The sequence below is a fragment of the Leucoraja erinacea genome, chromosome 3, assembly GCF_028641065.1.
Source record: "Leucoraja erinacea ecotype New England chromosome 3, Leri_hhj_1, whole genome shotgun sequence".
Taxonomy (NCBI): Eukaryota; Metazoa; Chordata; class Chondrichthyes; order Rajiformes; family Rajidae; genus Leucoraja; species Leucoraja erinaceus.
This window is the reverse complement of record NC_073379.1, coordinates 91,017,578-91,035,483: the sequence shown is the minus strand read 5'-3', so window position 1 is coordinate 91,035,483 and position 17,906 is coordinate 91,017,578. Positions and strand designations below refer to the sequence as shown.

The window sequence follows — 17,906 nt, the reverse complement described above, 5'->3', positions numbered from 1 at the left end:
GTGTAGTATAGTTTTAATGTGCAGGGATCACTGGTTGGTGCAGACTCGGTGGGCGGAAGGGCCTGTTTCCGCACTGTATCTCTAAACTAAATTACCCATTCAGTCAAACACCTACTTGTTACAATGACTGCAGCTCCTAAATTAGCCATATTAGAATCCGCCAGACTGGAGTGGAAGCATTAACTTCTTATGATGAAATGTTACAACCAGTAACACTGGTACTCTTAACTGGTACTCTTCCCATAAATTACACTGCATGAACAGAATAGTTATCCACTGTGTAAAAATGAACATACTTTGCACACAAGCATTTCACAAATTCAGTTTATTATTGTAATATCTAAAAGAAAATCTAGTTTTTCATATATACAAGTACAGACATTTTTTTTAAATCACATTAGAAATTGTTAAATGAAGCATCAAGAGACCTGTAATAAAATCAGTACATTTACACCTTGTCTTGTTGCAGGAAAATATATTTTGTTAATCAAAATTCATATTACAACTTGTCAGTACCTATAATAAGTATCCAAATATTAAGCAATGATTATGGCATTTATTTTTAAATTTAAGATTACAACAATAGTCAATACTGATATTTACTTAGTATTAAGAACATAATCTTCAGATAAATTACATAATTTGTTACAGTTGAAGACATTGAATCATTCATGCCGATCGATAGGAAATTAAAACTCCAAAGGGAAATCACAACACTGCCTTTATTAAGATTATTCATATTTGCCTAATCAGACCATCTAAAAATCTTTCGTCTGGCAATTATTTAATTTTGCTCCATCTGTAATAGTTCCATCAAAATGGCGTTTTCCATCCTTCCACTCAAAGCACGAAAGCATCTCTGGCTTCATATCAACGTTAAATTGGCATCTCAAATTCCAGCAAGGTGATGTTGCAATTCAAGGAATCAGTTGTTTTCTTCAGAAACAGCATTTGCCTACGTCAAAAAGGAAATTAAGCAGCGAAAGTATTAACTTACACTAATTTACACAGTTTTAATTTACACTACTGTGAACTGTGTTGACCCGAGTGCCATGATTCCAATACATTGAACTTCTGCACATACACAAACAAATGAATTGCCTCAGTTGTCCCCATTATCATATACCACCATGTCTATGTGCTCTGTGCCCAGTCAAGAGTGCAGCGAGCCTCAGAAATGGGAGCCATTTCATCTCCAGGTATAACACCACACAAAATAACAACCATATTCATCTAAATGGGGTATTGGCCCTCCAGGAAATACTAGTGCTTTAGTTATTTTAATATTTTATATTTATGTTTTGGAGCTTATTTTATATTTTGAAACCTACTTTTAAATTAATCCCATTGAGTTTTTTCAAGTCTTCAACAATAATGTTTAAAAATGTAAGCCCTTTCCAGCTGGGATATGTGAATACGACCAGTTAATTTGGCTCTCACATCCAGCGGGGCAAGTGCGAGTCAGTGCTGAGTCATGCCCCAAATCCAGCATGACATGTAATGCAAACCAATTTCCAGTCAGTCTCCTACGAAATCATTAAAATCCAGTGTCAAGGTCCTTTGAGGAAGAAAGTTGTGGGTGAGGGGTGGAATGCAATGGTCACACAGGTCAGATTATTAAATAATCCAAATTTTAGAGGCTTGGCTAGACACTAACACACCATAGGAACCACAATAAATGAAAATTCACAGTGATTTAAAGTGGCAAATGTAGAGCCTTTAAAATAAATTCACCAGGAATGTGGGCTCAGTCCCAAATCTTTCAGGAGCATCACTTGTGGAAAAAAAAATTATTGGGAATCATTCAATGAAGAATTATTTAGAGAGAGAGAATCAATAGAATAGTATGAAGAGTACAGCACTGATAGCAAACCAGATACTAATAGATATGTGAATAGATATTAAAACAACTCCGGTTTATGTGAAGTACTGTAAACTCTTCACAGAAAAAATATACTTTACATCCCCCTCCCCCACCTGGCGCATTTTCCGATTATTCATAGACACTGTGGAAGAAAGAGTATACTATAGATTTAGTAGGAAAGAATTCAGATCTGCTGACTGCAGGGACAACTCAAATTGACACGAGCAAACAATTAGTGAACAATTCACCGGGAGGCTCAGATATTTGCCTTTTGTGCACGTAAAAATACCACACGCATGCACGCACACACATAAATATATATTGCGCAAAATTAAAGCACATGGCAGTGGGGGTAGGGTATTGACATGGATAGAGAATTGGTTGGCAGACAGGAAGCAAAGAGCAGGAATTAATGGGCCTTTTTCAGAATGGCAGGCAGTGACTAGTGGGATGGCACAAAGCTTGGTGCTGGGACCCCAGTTATTTACAATATATATTTTAATGATTTAGAGTAGACAAGGGAATTAAATGCAACATCTCCAAGTTTGTGGATGACACAAAGCTGGGTGGCAGTGTTAGCTGCGATGAGGTTGCTATGACGCTGCAGGGTGACTTGGATAGGTTGGATGAGTGGCCAGATACATGGCAGATGCAGTAGAATGTGGATAAATGTGAGATTATCCACTTTGATGGAAAGAACAGGAAGGCAGATTATCATCTGAATGGTGTCAGATTAGGAAAAGGAGAAGTGAAACAAGACCTGGGTGTGCTTGTACATCAGCTGCTGAAAGTAAGCATGCAGGTACAGCAGACAGTGAAGAAAGCTAATGGCATGTTGACCTTCATTGCAAGAGGATTTGAGTTTAGGAGCAAGGAGGGCCTACTGCAGTTGTACAGGGTCCTGTTGAGACCGCACCTGGAGTATTGTGTGTATTTGGGTCTCCTAATTTGAGGAAGGACATTGTTGCTATTGAGGGAGTGCAGCGTAGGTTCACCAGGTTAATTCCTAGGATGGCTGGAATGACATATGATGAAAGAATGGGTTGACTGGGCTTGTATTCGCTAGAATTTAGAAGGATGAGAAGGGATCTTATGGAAACATAAAATTATTTAAGGATTAGACAGGCTAGATGCAGGAAAAAGTGTTCCCGATGTTGGGGGGTCTAGAACCAGTTCCAGAATAAGGGGTAGGCCATTCTTTCTACCCAAGTTCTACAAACTTTCTACCAGTTTAGGAATAATTTAGGACTGAGATACAGATAAATCTTTTCATCCAGAGAGTTGTGAATCTGTGGAATTCTCTGCCACAGAAGGCTGTGGAGGCCAATTCACTGAATGTTTTCAAGAGTTATATTAAGCTCATTGGGCTAATGGAATCAAGGGATATGGGATAAAAACTGGAACGTCTGATTTAAAAAAAAAAAATGTATTTATTTATTTATAATTATTAGAAGTACGGTAATGTTGCACCAAGGTGCCAAATATATATTGACATGTTACATTTTACGTACAGCTTCATTTAAAAAATAAAAAATAAAAGAGAGAAAGAGAGAATAGATAATAGAAAATAGAAAAAAGTGTGATGGTGTGTGAAAAACAAAAGGGAAGAGTGAATGAGAGAAAAAAAAGAGAAAAGAAAAAATGTTTTTAAAAAGGAGAGAGGAGAAAGTAGGAGATGGGTATTTATATTCTTGACTATCTTTCACCCAGTCCTGAAACAATTGGTTTTGAAATGATTTTGTTGCACCGTATGCTTCCAAGAAGTCGATAAATGGAGACCAACTCGTTAAGAATTGGTCTGGTTTATCTGTTAGGAGGAATCGCATTTCTTCAAGATGTGCTGTGTCCAACATGTTTATAATCCACATTTTAAGCGTTGGTATGGGTGTATTTTTCCAAAATTTAAGTATGTTTTTTGCCATTATTAACCCATAATTAAAAAATGAATTTTGAAATGTGTTCAGTTTGTTCCCGTCTCCCGTTACTCCAAGTACAATCATTTCAGTGTTAGGCTCCATTTTTATCTTGAATAATTTTGTGGATATTTCAAAGATATCGCTCCAGAATTTATGAAATTTTATGCAGGAAACGAAAGAGTGTGTTATAGTGGCATTTTGAGATACACATTTATCACAAATGGGAGAAGTATTTGGATAAAATGTATTCAGTCTAGTTTTTGAATAATATAATCTATGTAAAATTTTTAATTGAATTAAGTTATCTTACATTAATCGAACATTTGTGTACATGTATCAAATACTTTTCCCGTGTTTCTTTTGTGATTTTTATCATTAATTCTCGTTCCCAATCTTCTCTAAGTGCCTCTGTCGATGGTAGCTCTACATTTAAAATACTATTATATAAATATGATATTAATTTCTGTGAGAGCCTTAATATTCATTGCATTCCAGTGGGTCTAAAATTATAGTTTGATGTATATATTTCTTCATGAAATCGCAAATCTGAAGATATTTAAAATATTGGTTATTTTTCAACTTAAATGTTAATTGCTCAAAGGTGACTTCAGTGGTGGGCAAATTAATGGAAAAGATACTTAGAGATAATATATATAAGCATCTAGATAAACAGGGTCTGATTAGGAACAGTCAACATGGATTTGTGCCTGGAAGGTCATGTTTGACTAATCTTCTTGAATTTTTTGAAGAGGTTACTAGGGAAATTGACGAGGGTAAAGCTGTGGATGCTGTCTATATGGACTTTAGTAAGGCCTTTGACAAGGTTCCTCATGGAAGGTTGGTTAAGAAGTTTCAACTGTTGGGTATAAATGCAGGAATAGCAAGATGGATTCAACAGTGGCTGAATGGGAGAAGCCAGAGGGTAATGGTGGATGGCTGTTTATCGGGTTGGAGGCAGGTGACTAGTGGGGTGCCTCAGGGATCTGTGTTGGGTCCTTTGTTGTTTGTCATGTACATCAATGATCTGGATGAAGGTGTGGTAAATTGGATTAGTAAGTATGCAGATGATACCAAGATAGGGGGTGTTGTGGATAATGAAGAGGATTTCCAAAGTCTACAGAGTGATTTAGGCCATTTGGAAAAATGGGCTGAAAGATGGCAGATGGAGTTTAATGCTGATAAATGTGAGGTGCTACACCTTGGCAGGACAAATCAAAATAGGACGTACATGGTAAATGGTAGGGAATTGAAGAATACAGTTGAACAGAGGGATCTGGGTATAACCGTGCATAGTTCCTTGAAGGTGGAATCTCATATAGATAGGGTGGTAAAGAAAGCTTTTGGTATGCTGGCCTTTATAAATCAGAGCATTGAGTATAGAAGCTGGGATGTAATGTTAAAATTGTACAAGGCATTGGTGAGACCAAATCTGGAGTATGGTGTACAATTTTGGTCGCCCAATTATAGGAAGGATGTCAACAAAATAGAGAGAGTACAGAGGAGATTTACTAGAATGTTGCCTGGGTTTCAACAACTAAGTTACAGAGATAGGTTGAATAAGTTAGGTCTTTATTCTCTGGAGTGCAGAAGGTTAAGGGGGGGACCTGATAGAGGTCTTTAAAATGATGAGAGGGATAGACCGAGTTGATGTGGACAAGCTTTTCCCTTTGAGAATAGGGAAGATTCAAACAAGAGGACATGACTTCAGAATTAAGGGACAGAAGTTTAGGGGTAATATGAGGGGGAACTTCTTTACTCAGAGAGTGGTAGTGGTGTGGAATGAGCTTCCAGTGGAAGTGGTGGAGGCGGGTTCATTGGTATCATTTAAAAATAAATTGGATAGGCATATGGATGAGAAGGGAATGGAGGGTTATGGTACGAGTACAGGCAGGTGGGACTAAGGGGAAAAAAAAAATTGTTCGGCATGGACTTGTAGGGCCGAGATGGCCTGTTTCCGTGCTGTAATTGTTATATGGTTTATATGGTTAATTGTAATTGTTGGAATGATAAGTTTTCCCATTTCAGACATATCGCCGATCCTTTTAATTCCCATTCTTTCCCATTGGTTATATGTTTTATCAATACGAGAGGGTTTAAATGAAGGATTATTCACTATTGGCGTTAACACTGATAGTTTCTTAATTTTAAAGTTAATTTTATTTGTTTCCAAATTCTTATTGTATTATGGATAATTGGGTTATTCTTATATATTGTGTTGTTCAGTTTTATAGGGGAGAAGAGGATCGCTCCTATATTACAAGGAGAACAATCCTTTTTCTCGATTGTTATCCATTCTGTCTGTTGGGAAGAGCTGTCCTACCAATAAATTATAATCTTAATATGCACTGCCCAATAATAAACAGGGTATTGATTTTAGATGATCATATTGAATAGTGTTATTTCGAAGGGACGAATGGCCTACTCTTGCACCTATTTTTCTATGTTTCTATATCCGTCCAATGTCCTTTATATTTTATAACTGTATCCGTTTATCTGGCAGCTCATTCAAGATATGGACTGCTTGCTGTATGTTGTCCCAGGGATCTCAGTGTTTGGCATATTTCAAGTAGCAACACAGCATTCTTGTCCAGGTTGATAAATAACAGGGAAAAACAACTAGATTAACACCGGGAACTGCAGATGCTGGAATAAAACATTAAAATTTCAAATTCATATAAAGCGAGTTAGATGTGGCCCTTGTGGCTAAAGGGATCAGGGGATATGGAGAGAAAGCAGGTACAGGATACAGAATTGGATGATCAGCCATGATCATATTGAATGGCGGTGCAGGCTCAAAGGGCCGAATGGCCTACTCCTGCACCTATTTTCTATGTTTCTATGGTAGGGTATAGTTGTATTTTTCCTCCTTCCTCAACCTTTAAAAAGAAAACTGGAACTTCTGGTGTAAATCAATTTGTTTTAAAATAGAGAATTGGCAACAATTTTAGTACTATCTACAAAAACAAGAGTCACTTTCCTCTTTTGGCCCTACAGCTCCACAAATCATTTCAAGCAGAGTGAAATATGCACTACCACAGAAATCAGATGTGCCAAGATTGTGCAACAGTGTATTTCCCAACAATTAAATTACATCATTCCTTTTTCTTTTTACGGAAAGTAGCTGGATCTGGCATTGAAAAGGATCTAAATTTATGGAGGAAAATACAATTGCAAGAAGATTGTTCCATTTTTTATTTCCTGCTCCAGACTACTACTGGGTAACATAGTTGTGGTTGGGGAATGTTTGGGGATTTTTTACAGCATTATTCACAAAAGCAAATGAAGAAACTCAACTTGCTAAATTCCCAGTGAATAAAGTTTTGATGTTTCTTTCCCTGCACACCAAATCCAACACCATTTCTAACCACAATTATCAAGCATGTTCCCATATAAAACCTTCAATACAAACAAAATCTAAAGCCAATTGGAACGATTGCTTTAAAAAAAAAAAAAAAAAGGGGGTTAGATTGACAAAGAAAACACAATTATAGTTGCACATTTTTCAAAGTATACAGTACTTAGAAGTATGTGTGAGAGATTTAACACAAAATGAACTCTCATCCCAAATCTAAAATACTGCTCCTAAATTTTACATATTTTTTAGTTTGTATTAATGAAGGAATTTTAATGTACAATCCTTATTTTAGGAGTAGAACCATTACAAACATGCTCTTGTGATGAAATTCCATGGGGTAAAATTACATCCAAACTTTTGATTTTAAAGTCAGATTTTGCTTTATATCAGTATTACTTGTGCAAACGGACAGGAAATGCTACTCAAGTTTCCATTGTACACTACGCACCTTTTGCAAAATTAAAAGAGAAAACACAATAGTTGTACTCACAAGAGGAACTTTCTCTCCATATTTGCTTGTGAAAGTAACTCTCACTTTCTTTTTATGTCCACTTCTTTCATCAATGCAGTGGCAAGAATCAAAGGGAGGAATATACAAGTGAAGGCTGACGGCCACCTCTGTGTGACTCACATTTTCAACTCTGTGTACCCCGATTGAATCTATTTGTAAAATAAAGTATTTGATCACATGCATTACTGATGAAAATCACACAATTTACTCCAGATCCAGAAACAAACATACATTGAATTTATTGTCAGGCCCTAGAATGATATCGTAGAGCCTTTATACTTTATAGTAAAACTCAAGATATGATTTTCTAAAGAATCCCAAGCTGAGCAAAAAACAAATATCTGCATAGTACATTTGTTTATGAGTATTACTTGAAAAAAAATTAAGAAAATAAATAATCAAATAGGCTCACTAACTGAAACAATAGCAAAATATCCCCAATTTTTTGTGGATTGGACTGGTTTCTCTCGAGTGTCAGGAGTTGATGGAAACATGATTGAAGTATATAAAAGTATAGAGACAAAGGTAGGGTAGACAGGTAGAACCTTTTCCCAGGGTAGACACAGGTAGGAGGGACCTTTCACACAGAAGAGGGTGGATAAATGTCAGACTTAATGCTGATAAAGAGGTGGACACCTTGGCAGGACAAATTCAAGGTGAGAGGCATAAAAATAGTGGTAAAGAAAGCTTTTGGTATGGGAGATGTGTGGTGTACAATTTTGGTTGCACAATTATAGGAAGGATGTCAACAAAATAGAGAGAGTACAGAGGGGATTTACTAGTTTTTTATTTTCACACAGAGAAGAATAGTGCAGTGGATGCCTGAAACTTTAAACTGCCAGAGGGTGATGGTGGAAGAATAGGGGATACAAGAGGTGAGTGTCAGTTTGTGAATGAGGTTATGGTAGAGGCAATCAGGCATATGCACATGGATATGCAGGGAATTGAGCTATATGGACCATGTACCAGCAGAGGAGATTAGTTTAACTTGGAGCCACGTTCAGCACGGACATTGTGGGCCGAAGGACCTGCTCCTGTGTGGTACTAGTCTGTTTCTTTTGAACCAAGTATATATTAACCTCTCTCAAATACAATGTTCCTATCCCCTTTGTTTCATGGCTGGATTGGAAGTTTCAAGCAGCAAGCAGCTGGAGACACAAGAGGCTGCAGCGTTTTGATTAAGGACTCAAAATGTCAACCATGCTTAAATATTTTATAGAAGCACTCTTGTTGAACAGCAAATAGAGTTAAGGAGTTCAAGAGCAAAGACTCAAAAAAAAATTGCATGACTTGTAGACACATAGTAATCCAATTAAAGTTAATTTGCAGTCCAATTTGCTAGTCCTGTTGGACTGCAGATCCAAAATTTCCAAAAGCCCCCGCACTTTAACTCGAGGTTCGTGAGAATGAATCAACTGGGCATCAGCATCTCCTGCGTTTTAAGTACTCATGCCTCAATAAGCGAGTTTAGTATCTCCACATTTTCTACGTTCTACCTTTTGCTGGACAACATGCATCTTTCCCTATGTGACCCTTGTTGCCACACCTGTAACACTCGATCTCATATTCAGGCATGCTTCTTGGTCCACTGTAGGACAGCTGGTTAACTTGCCCAGTCTTGGAATCTTTCAATTTCATGCCGTGAAATTGTCCCTCGACAGCTTCCAGTGCTGCTGCAATCGACAAAGCATCATTAATGTTTACCCACTTTCTCTAGCAGCCTTCTCTTGAGCTGGTCTGATCTGCAATGCTGGACAACCTGATCCAATATCTGGTTCTCCACATCAGCAGCCACATATTTGCATCTTACAGACACCCGTCTGAGTCTCAGCACAAATTGAGCAACAGTCTCGCCCTCTTCCTGCATTGTTTTACGGTTTGGGAACAGCTCTGCCCAGGACAAGAAGGCTCTGCAGAGAGTAGTGCGTTAGGCCGAACGCACTATGGGAACTTCACTCGCCCCTCTGCAGGAACTTTACATCAGAAGGTGCAACTCCTTACATCAGAAGAGCCAACAAGATCATGGGAGACCCCTTCCACGGACTGTTCCAGCTGCTACGGTCAAGCAAACGCCTCCGTTCCCATGCTGTGAGAACAGAGAGGATGAGAAGGAGTTTCTTCCCAGAGGCCATTAGGACTGTAAACTCCTATCTCACCGGGGACTAACTTTACTGTACCATTTCACTGTTTTTTTTTTGTTTTTTTTTTTTAATTGCTATTTTTTTCCTTTTTCTTTCCTCCCACAAATATGTAATATGTGATTCTGTTCCATCCTGTTTGTAGTTTGTTTGTTTGTTTTGTTTTTTGCACAATCCGTGAGCATTGCCACTTTTTATTTCACTGCAAATCTCGTATGTGTATGTGACAAATAAACTTGACTTGACTTGGAATAAATGGCGTTGAAATGTAGCATTCGGCACCACCACATAATGACTGTTCAAAGCATCAACGGCTTTCTTAGTCTTCCTTCATTCCAGTATCAGGCAGGGAGTGTTTTAAAAATTTCTCGAACTGCTAGCCCTACGGAGAAAAAAAGTAACGTTCTCCGCTGCGCGTTATGCCCCAGCGTACTCTGCTCAAGAAAGAGCCCTCAACTGTCGGAGTAAGCCTCAAATTCTTCCAGCCAAGCATTCCACTTCATGCTGACGGTACTCGCATCACCCGTCGGATCAAATTGTGGAACTCCGAAGTGCTAAGAAATCAGCTCCAGCGACTGCCATTAAAAAAAGAAAATTCCAGCTCGAAGCCACGGATTCAGAATCCAAAATCTCCACAATATCCTCATCGCCAATGTCACATCTTGGCCTCAGATGCGGAATAATAATGATACTGACACAATATTCAGAGGTTACATTCCTTGATCTCCATGTTTATTATCTCACCCAGCCATGGCCTCCTGCCTCGGCTTACACAGTGCACATGCGATCTGACCTCCAAATCAGCTGATACAAAGGTCATGACATTTGCATATCATCATCATGACTCATCGTCATGACAGCAAGGACTGTCTCAAATTGGTTGACCACACAACTTGTAATTCATGCAAATCAATATTGAATTTGAATGGCTGTGACTTAAGCTAATGCCAAGGATTTGATGTTTGACAGGTTCGTTGCAGGCATTCTTGCATTTAAGGCTGGTGCTGTATTGAGTTAATAATTTAAATAGATACAATTGTGGATTTGTGCAGCCTGTAGTACGTTGTGGCCGACTGCTGACATATTTGATAGATACATCTCATTGAAATGAATACGCAGGTCCGTACACACACAGTAGCTCAGTTGGCGAGAATGTTTATCCCGAATGACCAATGACCTGGTCATGCGCAGTTGTAATACCAAACTCGCTTATTGTCAGGGAAGCTAGGAAGTGATAAAGTGCCGGTGTTGGTTATAGTCCATCTCCACCAGTCTACAATGTGTAGGGATTAACGGGTCCCTTTCAGAATAGCAGGCAGTGACTGGTGGGGTACCGCAAGGCTCGGTGCTGGGACCGCAGCTATTTACAATATACATCAAAGATTTGGATGAAGGGATTCAGTAACTAGCAAATTTGCAGATGACACAAAGCTGGGTGGCGGTGTGAACTGTGAGGAGGATGCTATGAGAATGCAGGATGACTTGGACAGGTTGGGGGAGTGGGCAGATGCATGGCAGATGAAGTTTAATGCGGATAAATGTGAGGATATCCACTTTGATAGCAAAATCTGCCCTCCTGTTTTTGCTATCTAAATGGCGTCAAGTTGGGAAAAGGGGAAGTACAACGGGATCTGGGGGTTCTTGTAAATCAGTCTATGAAAGTAAGCATACAGGTACAGCAGGCAGTGAAGAAAGCGAATGGCATGTTGGCCTTTATAACAGGAGGAATCCAATATAGGAGCAAAGAGGTCCTTCTGCAGATGTACAGAGTCCTAGTGAGACCACACCTGGAGTCTTGTGTGCAGTTTTGGTCCCCTACTTTGAGGAATGACATTCTTGCTCTTGAAGGAGTGCAGCGTAGGTTTACAAGGTTAATTTCCGGGATGGCGGGACTGTCATATGCTGAGAGAATGGAGCAGCTGGGCTTGTACACTCCGGAGTTTAGAAGGATGGGAGGGAATCTCATTGAAACGTAAGATTGTTAAGGGTTAGGACACGCTAGAGGCAGGAAACATGTTCCCGATGTTGGGGGAGTCCAGAACCAGGGGCCATAGTTTAAGAATAAGGAGTAAGCCATTTAGAATGGAGACGAGGAAACACTTTTTCTCACAGAGAGTGGCGAGTCTGTGGAATTCTCTGCCCCAGGTGGAGGCAGGTTCACTGGATGCTTTCAAGAGAGCTAGATAGAGCTCTTAAAATAGCGGAGTCAGGGCATATGGGGAGAATGCAGGAACGGGGTACTGATTGGGGATGATCAGCCATGATCACATTGAATGGGACCCGGCTGTCTCGAAGGGCCGAATGGCCTACTCCTGCACCTATTGTCTATTTTGATACCAATGTTCCAAACAATGTTAAAACCTCATCCCTTTCAGGAAGCAAAGCAGTTTTGGGAACCTGTCCAGGTATTAATTCTGTCACAACAGCATACATGAAAAAAAATCAATCATTCTACACAAGCCAAGTTATAAAACAAATGAACAATCCCATCTATAGTTGCAATTTTAAAGCTTACTCATGAACAGTTTTTATTGCTACCTGTATTAAACTGCAGAAGGTGAATTAACAAGAGTTAGCATTCCAAAGGTTGGGGGTTGGGTAAACAAACTACAATACTACCTCCTCTCGTGGGAGCATAATTCCAGCTGAACTCTTATCTATAATATCAGGGACTGCAGCCAATGTACACTTTAAAAATGGATACTGAACTACTGGCAAAAATAATACAAAACTATTCCAGAAGACAAATTCCAAAGCAAAGTTGAGAAGACCATAAATTAAAAAAGACAATATTTTTCCTTTCCCAGACTGAAGGTTATGGCAAGCACTTGCAACATCTGCCTTAACATCAGGCTTCTACAAAGCCTTGCAATCACCTGTCCTACATAAAAACAAAAAATGTTGTTAGGAACAGGAATACTTTATTGTCACATGTGACTAGGCACATAGAAAATAGGTGCAGGAGTAGGTCATTTGACCCTTCGAGCATGCACTGCCATTCAATATGATTATGGCTGGTCATCCAACTCAGTATCCTGTACTGCCTATCCTGTATCCTTCTCTCCATACCCCCTGATCTCTTTAGCCACAAGGGCCACATCCAACTCCCTCTTAAATATAGCCAATGAACTGGCCTCAACTACCTTATGTGGCAGAGAATTCCAGAGATTCACCATTCTGTGTGAAAAATGTTTTTCTCATCTCGGTCCTAAAAGATTTCCCCCTTATCCTTAAACTGTGACCCCCTTGTTCTGGACTTCCCCAACATCGGGAACAATCTTCCTGCATCTAGCCGGTTCAACCCCTTAAGAATTTTGTAAGTTTCTACAAGATCCCCCCTCAATCTTCTAAATTCTAGTGAGTACAAGCAGAGTCTATCCAGTCTTTCTTCATATGAAAGTCCTGACATCCCAGGAATCAGTCTGGTGAACCTTCTCTGTACTCCCTCTATGGCAAGAATGTCTTTCCTCAGATTAGGAGACCAAAACTGTATGCAATACTTCAGGTGTGGTCTTACCAAGACCCTGTACAACTTGAGTAGAACCTCCCAGCTCCTATACTCAAATCCTTTTGCTATGAATGCTAACATACCATTCGCTTTCTTCACTGCCTGCTGCACCTGCATGCCTACTTTCAATGACTGGTGTACCATGACCCCCAGGTCTCGTTGCATCTCCCCTTTTCCTAATCGGCCACCATTCAGGTCTACTTCCCTGTTTTTGTCACAGTGAGATTCTTTGCTTGGAAACACAATGTATACAAATAGCAGCCACCTACGGCACTAACATTTAATATTTGATGTCTGAGCTTTAAAGAGAATATACCATTCAATTAATATTCACATTACATAATCCATTCCTATGGAGAATAAGTTTCAAAATGGGGTCTGAATATTCAGTTACCAATGGAATATTTCGACAAAACCATTAAAATTAAAGCCATTCATTTAAGGGTAGGGAAAATCAAGTATAAAAGTACAAAAGAGAAACTCAAAATTGTCATGTGTAATTTCCATATAGGTAAGAAAACAAAGGCCAATAGTTGAACGTGATTGGAAGACTGAGGAATATTAGCAGCAGAGATTTGAATACATTCATATTTAGAGTGCCTGATAAAAGTATTGAAATAACATTGTCTGTAGATTCCCCAATGCAGGGATTTCAGCAGCTGATGAACTCAGGGCACGAAGCAAGGCAGGTGATAATTCAGACATGGAAGTAAGGGAGCTAGTAAATAAAATGCAACCTTAAAGACAATAGTATAGTTTAGTTGAGAGATACCGTGTGCAGAGGCCCTTTGGCCCACCGAGAACACGACAACCAACGATCACCTGTACACTGGTTCTATCCTACACTCTTTGAGACAATTTACAGAAGCCAATTAACCTACAAACGTGCTCATCTTTCGAATGTGGGAGGAAAGCCGAGCAGCTGGAGAAAACCCAGTCACGGGGAGAACATACAAACTCCCTACTGACAGCACCTGTAGTCAGAATCGAACGTGGATCCCTGATTCTAAAAGACACCAACTACTGCTGCACCATTGTACCACGCTTTAAAAAAAAGGATGGTACAATCTATCTCCATGCTTTGATCTTTAGTTAACTGGAAGTGTCAGTACATTAGTCAAATAGCCTATCAAACCGAGGCATTGATTGTATCAATGTTGACTAGAATAAGAGCCCAATAATAGATTCTTACAGGAGGGATGAAAAAACCATTGCAAGAGATACGTAAGAAATGACTGAATTGTCAAGGATAGATCAAGACACAGGCAATGTCATTCAGTACCAAAAAGAAATTAAAGATTATGTAATCAATTAATTCAAAGGTTGCATACAGGTAGAAAATTAAAAATGTAAAATGCAAGCAGCTTTCTACGGTTCATTAATCTGTGGCAAGTGGCTGAACAAAATGCACCATTAAGAGCCACAAATTGGAGCTAGTCACACACACACACACACACACACACACACATTGTACCAAGTTAATTTGACGTCCACCATTCAAATGAAGATGAAAGCAGTGGAGTGAATTGAGATTGTTCTTTCCAAATGGTATTAGTGAGGGAAAGTTATCAGCTGTGGTTCAGTTGGGCAGAAATCGTGCCGAGGTCAGATGGTTTTGAGTCGTTTCAAGTTGCACTCCAAATCTTGAGCACAAAATCTAGGCTGATACTCAGATATGCGTTGTTAAACAGAGGCTCCCACTTTGCCTCCAAGCGCATAGAAAGTATCCCTTTTGTTACAGTATATTTCACAGGAAAAGGGAGCATCCTGTTCAATAGTTATCCCTTAATCAACAACATATTTCAGAGCTTGCCATGCACATTTCTTATTTTACAAATTATTGCAATAACTCCAAAACAATTTGGAATCTCTCACATTCAAGGACACCAAAATTTTCTTTGAAAACATGGAATTTCACTTAATATGTGAATGGAAAATAAGAAATAAAGATAGAATAGAGATTACCACAGAAAGTAGGTGGACATAGAGCAACAACTAAAAATGCAATCTTCAATCACTATTTCCTTCTTTGGTTTATTTGAACATGGAAAACTTACCACAGATGTAAGTACACTGGTTTTCTTGAAGGATGGTCTCATTGTTCTTGGTAAGTTCTTTTTTTCCATCACCAGGCCAATTGAAGATAGTTTCTTTTAACTGTCCCTGAAGCATTTTTAAGAAGCAATGGGAATCAGCGTGATCATGAATACTGCTACAATGTGGAAAGACAAGAAAAAAGTCAAGTCTCGAAAACAGGTTGTGTTTTACAGCACGATTAAAAATACTTTGGACAAATCCATTAACATTAAAAGTGGGTGTATGTGATCATCCACTTGAAATCAAAGTTAGAACAATGGCAGAAAATATTTGTCTAAAGAAACTGGGGTCCATGTGTACAAGGTCATAGTGATAGTAGAATTGGGCCATTCGGTCATCAAGACTACTGCGCCATTCAAACATGGCTGATCCATCTCCCCCTCCTAACCCCATTCTCCTGCCTATTCCACATAACCTCTGACACCTGTGCTAATCAAGAAACTATCTGTCTCTCTCTGCTATAAAAAAAATATCAATTGACTTGGCCTCTACAGTCTTCTGTGGCAAAGAATTCGACAGATTCACCACCCACTGACTAAATTAATTTTTCCTCATCTCCTTCCTATAAGAACGCCCTAAAAGAACATCGATCATTGCAATGTTATGGCTAGCTACAGAAAATCATCAAAAGGCCTAATAGAATGCTGGTTACAGTAGACAAGACGCTAGAAACAGTGCTGTAGTGGTAAACGTTAACCCCCATGTTACAGCCGTTTGGTTTATTGAAATTCGTTTGTACAGAATGCACAAATCACTACCAAAATATTTGAGATATGGAATAAAAAAATTATTTCAGTTTGAGGGGAAAAAGCTAAATAAACAAAATGCAACAGAAACAAATTTAGTCAATAATTCACGTTATGACATTTTTTTTTAAAAAATCACAATATGGACAATATTCTAGAAATACAAACTCTGTAACGCAGCAATCTATCCTTGGTAAACTGGAAAAGGTCCTATTTAGACAAAACCTGAGGAAATGCAAACAGTTCCAGGAACCCGTAAACACAAAGAACTGCAGATACTGGCATCTTGTGTAGACTCCAAAGTGCTGGAGTAACTCAGCATGTCAGGCAGCATCACTGTAGGATATGGATAGGCGGCTTCAGGTCGTAACATCCGAAGAAGGATCCCGACCAGAAACATCACCTACCCAGGTCCTCCAGAGTTGGTGTCTGACCTGTTGTCCCACCAGCATTTTTTATTCAACGTAACCTGAAAAATTGGTCATTTAACAGAAGGATACCTAGACACCACAGTTAAATCACACAAAGAGATGATGGAAACTAGACCAGAATTCAGAAAGTATTTCAGGATTTGATTGAAGTTTGATATCATTAAAGGAATAATATCAACAGACCCCAATCAATGAAGATAGGCGATAAATCATCTTATACGATAGTTCTCAACACTAGTGCCCTGCAGTGATGCGTTCTCAGCCCCTTTCTATACTCCCTATGCTCCCACAACTGTGCTGCCAAATGCAAATCCAACTACATTTTCAAATTGTGTAGGAAGGAACTGCAGATGCTGGTTTAAACCGAAGATAGACACAAAATGCTGCTGTAACTCAGCGGGACAGGCAGTATCTCTGGAGAGAAGGAAGGGTGGGGTTTCGGGTCAAGACCCTTCTTCAGACTTCAAATTCACAGACAACACCACCGTTATGGTCCAGATATCAAATAATGATGAGATAGAGTAGAGAAAGGAGTTGAGAACTTCGTAACTTGGTGCCAAGACAACAACCTTGCCCTCAACATCAGCAAGGCAAAGGAGATTGAGATCGACTTCAGGAAGCAAAGTGGCACAAATACCTTGGCATACATTGATGGTGTCAAAAGCATTTTATTGAGATGCATTACAGCATGGTTTTGGAATAGCTCCAAAACCACAAGAAATTGTAGAGTTGTGGACGCAGTCCAGTCCACCACCCAAACAACCTCCCTTCCATTGACTCCATCTACAGTTCATGCTGCCGCTGCAAGGCATCCAGTATAATAATAATAATAATAAATTTTATTTATGGGCGCCTTTCAAGAGTCTCAAGGACACCTAATAATCAATAACTAGTCTCACCCCAGTCACTCCCTCTTCTCCCCTCTTTCACCAGGCAACATGTACAGATGTTTGAAGCCCTCAGTACACGCAATAATAATAATCACAAAATGAAACTAGAGTAAGCAAATTATCTGCTAATTAGGGAATAGGGGATGCGAAGGTCCTTAAGGTTGCATCTTAATCACGTAAAAATGATTGATCATGTGGTATATATAATTTAGCATATTAATATCAACAGTAAAATGCCTACAATGCTTCAAATCCACGCACATCACTATCAAAACATTATGAAGTATGTTGCCAGGATGCTTCCTACTTGGGAAATCGAGAACAGGGCATTAGTGTTTAAAAAAAGTCACAAATTTTAGACAGATAAGGGCTTTTTTTCCCTACGAGGAGTTAGACTTTTTTGGAATCTGGTCCTCAATGGATGTTGAATATATTAATATCCAAAATGTG

General features: G+C 39.1%; 1 protein-coding gene across 1 annotated transcript in view; it reads right to left on the bottom strand.

The window, feature by feature from the left end:
* Window positions 1-310: 310 nt before the first annotated feature.
* The window catches only part of LOC129695821 (cysteine dioxygenase type 1-like), a 30,945-nt gene continuing 13,349 nt past the window's right edge, over window positions 311-17,906 (bottom strand). Inside the window, exons 3-5 of the mRNA XM_055633172.1 lie at window positions 15,350-15,504; window positions 7,626-7,795; window positions 311-955 (exon numbers count right to left, since the gene is read on the bottom strand). Of these exons, the coding sequence (XP_055489147.1) occupies window positions 926-955; window positions 7,626-7,795; window positions 15,350-15,504 (355 nt within the window). The 3' untranslated portion in view covers window positions 311-925. The remainder of the gene's footprint in view (window positions 956-7,625; window positions 7,796-15,349; window positions 15,505-17,906) is intronic.